The sequence below is a fragment of the Sinocyclocheilus rhinocerous genome, unplaced genomic scaffold (genome assembly GCF_001515625.1).
Source record: "Sinocyclocheilus rhinocerous isolate Xijiao unplaced genomic scaffold, SAMN03320098_v1.1 scaffold564, whole genome shotgun sequence".
In the NCBI taxonomy this organism is placed as follows: Eukaryota; Metazoa; Chordata; class Actinopteri; order Cypriniformes; family Cyprinidae; genus Sinocyclocheilus; species Sinocyclocheilus rhinocerous.
This window is the reverse complement of record NW_015645070.1, coordinates 2,481,283-2,489,090: the sequence shown is the minus strand read 5'-3', so window position 1 is coordinate 2,489,090 and position 7,808 is coordinate 2,481,283. Positions and strand designations below refer to the sequence as shown.

The window sequence follows — 7,808 nt, the reverse complement described above, 5'->3', positions numbered from 1 at the left end:
GCGAGCGAAAGCAAAAAAGACAGTAGAGCCCATTGATTATAATCAGTGATATTTCCTACACTGGATGCGGCGCGGCGCAACACTATACAGACGTGACTGCTTGAAGCGACAAAGCGCCTGTTGCAAAGAGCTTGGACTACGTCAGGAATAACGGGGAATCCGTTTGCTGTTGGGAATTTTGCATTCAGTGTAGACAGTATTGATTATAATAAATAGGTTCCGCTGTCTTTTGTCGCGACGCGTCTCACTGCTTGCGTCCAAGTATATAAACCATAAATGTTTAAGAATCACTTAGGCTACCTCTGAGCGATTTGATGATCAGGTAGATCTTGAACCGCACACTCACGCCAGAAAACTACTAATTGGCCAAAATGCTTCGTTTGACTTTTCGGAGATCATCTACTCTTCCCTGTGAATTACCTCTAACCTACTTTCTCTACAATCTGAATTTCTGCATATTGAATTTTAGAATATTGAATTTGATGTTCAGAATTTCCTCTTCATCTTGAAAATGTAAAGCTGTATTTTTAAATACTGGATATTTGCAGTCTAAGATTTCAGAACAAAAAATTCACTGTTTGAAAATACATATCTTTAAAACTCTGCCATAAAAATACTCTGTTGTGTTAAATTTCAAATGTTTAATATTCAAGTTAAAAAAATCTAATTCAGAACTATGTTAAATGCCACATAATATTCGGTTTTGTTAAATGACACTTGTCAATAATTCAAATTTACACAATACAAATTCAATTAGTTTTGTCATATTATAAGCTCCATAAATTTGTGTTTAAGAAGGTCAAGATCTAAGCATCTCCTTGAAGATTGTCATGCAAATATGGCTGACTCTTTGCTCTGAGAACCTCAATAACTACTGGCCCTAGTTTAGAGCCTGCTCTGTGACCCAATTACTGTCATAAGAATAAAAATTATTAAGCAATTAATTCCCCCCCCACCAAGTCTCTCTCACACAGATACTCATGAGAGTGGCACATGGACAAAATTCACATGGCACTCAATCACAGGCCTTCTAACACACACACTCACACACACTCTACAACAACCTCAATACACCCACACACACTCTCCTGCACTCCTCGACTAGCACTCACGTTTCAGATGCTCACACGTGTCTAAAAACACATGACACAATACAACACAGAGGTCAAAAATTTGGTCAAATCAATAGCAGCTGACAAACATCATCCAGATTATTGTAAAACACAGTATTACTGTCAGTGATCCTGAAAAAATTGTATAAGCAAAATTAAACATCAATGTCATCATTATTTTCAGCTGTTAAACTGTGACAATTTTACAATGTCTTTGAGGGTGGTCAACCTTTTTTTTTTGCACAGAGAACAATCAAAATAATTTTTTAAAGAAAACATCACAGTTGTTGTGATTTATTTGTGATGTGTAAATCAATAATAATTTGATAAGCAAAGCATGGGGCCTATTTTGTTATAGTAGTTGTTATCGTTTCCTCCAAACGCAAAAGCAATTTCTGAGCAGACAATAGGACCTGCACCGAGCACGAGCTGGAGAACCTGAGTATGTACTGCGTCCAGTGTAAGACTCCCGTGTGCTACCAGTGTCTGGAGGACGGCAAACACGCCACTCATGAGGTCAAAGCGCTGGGGGCCATGTGGAAACTCCACAAGGTGGGGAAACTGGTTGAGATTGTTGTTTACTATTTAAAAAATTCACTGATGACTAAAAAGGCATCTTAAAACCAGCCTGGTTTAAGCTGGTCTAACAGGTGGACAACCTGGTCTGGATGTCTCACAGTCTGGGTAAATTGGTCTTCAGTTGGTTAAGCTGGTCAGCAAGCTTGTCTGCTACACTCTTAAAACTACAGGTTCCAAAAGAAGGAGTAATGCCATAGAAGAATTATTTTGGGTTTCCCAAAGAATCTTTGAGTGAACAGTTCTTTAAAGAATCATTATTTTCTTATTGTGTAAAGAACATTGTAAAGAATCTTTTTCCACTATATAGAAGCTTTTGTGTGGAAAGATTCCATGGATGTTAAACCTTATTCATGGAACCATCAATGCCAATAAAGAGCCTTTATCAAAAAAAAAAAAATCTGAACACAAATCGCATTTGGTGACATACTCTGTCTACATCGGACGTCAAAAACAAAACAACCTAACGGCTACCGAAAGGCTAACATTGTAGCCTATTGAAAATGTATAGAATTTGTGTACAATAATTTTCAACAATCTTTTAGTTACCATAACATTTTGTCTGAAAATAAATTGCTTCTGCGTTGGGAGGTGACAATAGCAACAACTGCTCACTAAGTGTCTATGGCTGTCTTAAAAACATTGTAGGATAAATCATAGGCTATCTACACATTTTCAAATACGTAGCTATACAACGTTTCCAAACAAGTTTGTCTGAACAGATATCGTTGTTGTTGAGAGGTAACCATAGCAACAACTACTGGCTCACCGTCTATATTGGACGGAATCGACAAAAAATTTCTCTTTTGTATTATTTTGATCTATTTGCTCTCTTTTTGGTTACCATGGAAATTCTGCCTGGAGCAATTATCTACCGCCTAGCAATTAGGAGAGAACATTTCAGCTTTAGCTCCGACTGTCAAACAGAGCTGAAGAGTGACTTGATCTTGCCTACATAAACACACCTTAAGCGGTGTTGGATAGGAAAATCAGGCGCGCTGTTAGAGCAGGTGCACTACCACAAACATTGGCTGTGTCTAAAATTCATCAAGCACTTCTGCCATACTTTGCATCATCAGTTTGATTGGATTCCTGGAGCTCATCACGTAAACTGACAGCGATTTTATGCAGTAGCTGTTGGCGCTTGTGCACCAGTGCTGGAGTCAGCCTACGCCCACCGAATTTATACCGCCCCCTCCTCTATCCTCCGCTGCATAGGACGGAGAACGCGAAGGAGACGTGTACGTGAAGAGCTGCCATCGGAGGAAATATTCCGTTTTCGTTTACAGGAAGCCTCCGTATCTGGCTCGAACGACAAGATGGATGAAATGGAAGAGGAGTTAAAATGCCCGGTGTGCGGCTCGTTTTTCCGCGAGCCGATCATCCTGCCGTGCTCGCATAGTATCTGCCTGGCCTGCGCGAGAAACATCCTGGTGCAGACGCCCGACGCCGAATCCCCGCAGAGCAGCCGCGCGTCAGGCTCCGGCGTCTCCGATTATGATTACTTAGACCTGGATAAGATGAGTCTGTACAGCGAGGCGGACAGCGGATACGGCTCTTACGGCGGGTTCGTGAGCGCACCGACCACCCCGTGCCAGAAGTCCCCCAACGGGGTGCGCGTTTTCCCCCCTGCCGTTCCTCCTCCGCCCCAGGCGCAACACCACCTGCTGCCTCACACCGGCGTCCTGCCGCCGGTCCCGCGGAACTCCTGCCTCACCTGCCCGCAGTGCCACCGCAGCCTGACGCTGGACGACCGGGGGCTCCGGGGCTTCCCCAAGAACCGTGTGCTGGAGGGGGTTGTGGACCGGTACCAGCAGAGTAAAGCGGCCGCGCTCAAGTGTCAGCTGTGCGAGAAGAGCCCCCGTGAGGCGACGGTCATGTGCGAACAGTGCGACGTGTTCTACTGCGATCCGTGCCGCCTGCGATGCCATCCGCCCCGGGGTCCGCTGGCCAAACACCGACTCGTGCCTCCAGCGCAAGGCAGAATCAGCCGCCGCACGAGCCCCCGAAAGATCTCCACCTGCACCGAGCACGAGCTGGAGAACTTGAGTATGTACTGCGTCCAGTGTAAGACCCCCGTGTGCTACCAGTGTCTGGAGGACGGCAAACACGCCACTCATGAGGTCAAAGCGCTGGGGGCCATGTGGAAGCTTCACAAGGTAGGGAAACTGGTTGAGATTGTTGTTTACTATTAAAAAAAATCACTGATGACTAAAAAGGCATCTTAAAACCAGCCTGGTTTAAGCTGGTCCAACAGATGGACAACCTGGTCTGGATGTCTCACAGTCTGGGTAAATTGGTCTTCAGTTGGTTAAGCTGGTCTGCTACACTCTTAAAAATACAGGTTCCAAAAGAAGGAGTAATGCCATAGAAGAATTATTTTGGGTTTCCCAAAGAATCTTTGAGTTAACAGTTCTTTAAAGAATCATTATTTTCTTATTGTGTAAAGAACATTGTAAATAATCTTTTTCCACTATATAGAAGCTTTTGTGTGGAAAGATTCCATGGATGTTAAACCTTATTCATGGAACCATCAATGCCAATAAAGAGCCTTTATTTTTAAGAATGTGCAGCCTGACCAGCTCAAAAGTGCCCTAAATCATTTTAAAACCAGCTCAAATCTCCTTTTTCAGTGGGCTGAGCACTCTGGTTTTGGTATAAAAGGTCTAGTGCAGTAAGACTTGTCACTGTGAAGGGTGAGACACCACCGGTCTAATTAAAACACAGCGCACGACACAACCAGCCATGATTCAGGCCAAATGAAAAACACTTGCGCACCAGCTCTCCAGCTTAGATACAACAGAAAAAAAACCAAAGTAATTCAAATCCAGGTATTCAAGACAAACCTTCTGATGGAAAATATATGTTTGTGTGGGTTTTGAGGCATCTCATAACTGCAGTGCACATTCTGTGCTGTTTTAAAGTGATGGAGGTTAAATGCTCCTGTGAGGTTGTGTTATTTTCTAGATATCTGTTGATGGGAACTCAACCGTACAGGATGCTCGTGTTAACTGTGTGTGTCTGGATTCCTCAGGGAACATGTAAAACTGCAGTGGCCATGGCCTGTTGTTGTAGCAACATGATACAGTGAGGCAGTGAGCTGATTTACTGTGTCTGTCTGTGGAAGAGAAAGACTGTATCCACAGGAGAGGTGAAGAATGAAGAAAGAGTCCCCCTCTCTCTCCTAGTCCTAACATGCTGTATTTTGCGAGTTAATAAATTGTGAGTGAGTTAATTTAGCTGTAAACACACAGGAAGACCATTTTATTTGATCAGAAACCATAAACATGAGCAATCAACAGGGAGGGATATGGTCGATCAATAAGTGCATGGTTTAACACAGCTCACACAGGTTATGCCATGTACATTACTTCAGCATTTAGAAAAATTGTTGGTGTGAGACCACCTGATGCTTCAATATTAAATATTCTGGGTGATATGATAAGATGATAATGATTGTTATGGCTGACAAGTGATAAATGGGCAATGCTAAAATTTTATACACTAAAAACTAAATGCTTCAAGTAAATTAAGCCACTACGATGATAATATGAAAATGGATATTCATTCTGAGATTTGCTGAAGATCATATTTAACAGTATTATTAAATTATAGGTGTTTTAAAGATTAACTTTATAAGAGTAAATGGTGTTCTTTCGAGCTTTATATTGATCAGATATTAAGCAGTTCTTCTGCTTAACATTTTTGTATTCATATTTAATATTTTACAAAAGTATTTTGCAGCAAAACTGTTAACATTGATAATAATAAAAAATGTTTCTTGAGCACCTGTGCCCGGTTGCATAAAGCACCTTAAATGTAATTTTCCCTTAAGATCGCCCTTAAGTTTTCCTTACACTTAAGGGTGTTGCATAAAATATCCCTTAAATGTTACTTAAGGGTTTCTTTAGGTGAAACGTCATATTTTCCTAAGGATAACATAAGGTTTGGAAAATTTCACCTTAAGTGTTACATAACAGTCTTCTACAAGACATGACCGGCCGCTTTATATGTTAAGTAGATTTTAATTTACGCATTTATTCACATATAAACATTGATCAAATTACATACAGCACATAATTAGCTCAAACGTGAGTGCGTCACACTCAAGAACAAATTTATATTCTATAATATTTTGTTCCTGTATTTTCCTACATATTACCTGCAGATGACTTGAAAAACACACATAAACCATATATTGTTGCAATCGTGTGTTTGTGTTTACGTTTCTGCTTTTTATTCAGCTTATAGAGAATGGGAATCTACGTCACGCCACATTGGATTCCGCCATGTTTTAGGACACGCTCAGGAGCACACAGTGTAAACACACACAAATCAACACAGAAAAAGCAGACCGTTTACAATTCATATTTTTTTGAAAACCATCTTACATACTCTTAGAATAAAACGGACTAATATATAAATCTCTTTAAATAAAAAAAATCACTCTATTACTTACTATTGGATAAAGCGTAACAGCTAACTTGGATCACGTGTCCCTTAATAACCAATCACATTACAGCCTTGACACCATTGAATTTCAGTCAGAGTTGTAGGACACTCATGCTGCGTCTCAATGTGCCTACTTATACTACGCCCTTAAAGTATGTACTCTTTTGGTGAAGAAAAAGTTCACAGTTTTGAGTGTGTAGTAGAAGAGTAGGCAATCTTTGGGACATACTATCACATCACACAACTGCGTCTTTAACGGACGCTCTGGCGCATAGATACACGCTAATGGATTGTGGGCAATATTAGCCATTAGAGTGTGCACAGATCCACACTTCAAAAATCGACCTGAAACAGTAGACCATCCGGGGACTTTTGGCATACTCTTTTCAACATACTATGCTTTGGGACACACTTATTCTAATCTCACATACTATTTAGGATGGATAGTATGAACATTGAAACGCAGGGCCGGTCGCCATTTACCGATACCATAGGAATGAATGGGAAGTGCCGTAAGCTGAATCCCAGCTGTCGCAAAAAGTCAGTGAAACACAGTGAAACGCATTTATGCAGTGAAACTCTCATAAAACGCCATTTTTTTCGTGGTAAACTCTAAAAATTGATTGTTCAATCCAAAAGTATTGTTTAGTGTAAAACATGTTGAAGATTAGCAGATAGGCTGTCGATTCATTAAATGATAAGCCGTTTCCTCTAAAAAGCTGTTTATTCTACGTAGTGAAGCCACTCCTCCATTGACATCCATTTAAAATGCTCCTTTCCCACGTACTGCCAGACCGGAAGTGTTAGCTTTAGCCGTTACGCTTTTTCGGCTAATGGTCGAAGACTTGCCTTCTAGTGGCTTTATGCAACACCCTTAAATCATTCCCTTGGGTAAGGGGAAATCACGCCTTAAGTCTCATACTTAAGGGAAAAACTTAAGGTGCTTTATGCAACTGGGCACAAATCTGCATGATTTCTGAAGGATAATGTGACACTGAAGACGGGAGTAATGGCTGCTGAAAATTCAGCTTTGCCATCACATATAATTAAAACATATTAAAATAGAAATTTTATTTTTAAGTTGTAATAATATTTCACAATAGTACTGTTTTTACTGTATTTTTTAAATCAAATAAATGCAGCCTTTGTGAGCATATCAGACTTCTTTCAAAACATTACAGACCCCAAACTTGAACAGTTGTGTATATCTAATTTTGACTGATACATTACTATAAATTTTAAGTCTGTAATTAGAAATTAAATAAAATAATTAAGAATAGTACATTTCAGGCATTTGATTGCATTTTATTTGGCAGTTTGGCTTGACCTCTGATATATGGTACTAATATTCACCCCACTGTCACCTTTGAATTAGGTGAGGAGACATTTTCATGTGCAGACAGATGTGAGAGCAGAAAAAGTTATACCTGACACTAAAGGAAACCATTGCTACATAAAAATGTCAACCCCCCCGCATTTCTATGGGATTACATCTCTGCCACAATTCTGCAAAAGTGCATTTTGCACGCGCGCGATCTGTTTTGTGGAGAAAATGTTCGTTTTGCAAAGAAACATTTTTTTGAGCACAGTAAAATCAATTTTGCATTTAAAATAAGTTTTTGGATTTGTGCAGACCTTCTCTTTTGCGTGTGCAACGCTTCACTAGCT

General features: G+C 40.4%; 1 protein-coding gene across 1 annotated transcript in view; it reads left to right on the top strand.

The window, feature by feature from the left end:
• The first annotated feature begins 2,915 nt into the window (after positions 1–2,915).
• The window catches only part of LOC107705365 (E3 ubiquitin-protein ligase TRIM9-like), a 25,245-nt gene continuing 20,352 nt past the window's right edge, over positions 2,916–7,808 (top strand). Inside the window, exon 1 of the mRNA XM_016508623.1 lies at positions 2,916–3,847. Coding sequence (XP_016364109.1) covers positions 3,008–3,847 — 840 coding nt within the window. The 5' untranslated portion in view covers positions 2,916–3,007. The remainder of the gene's footprint in view (positions 3,848–7,808) is intronic.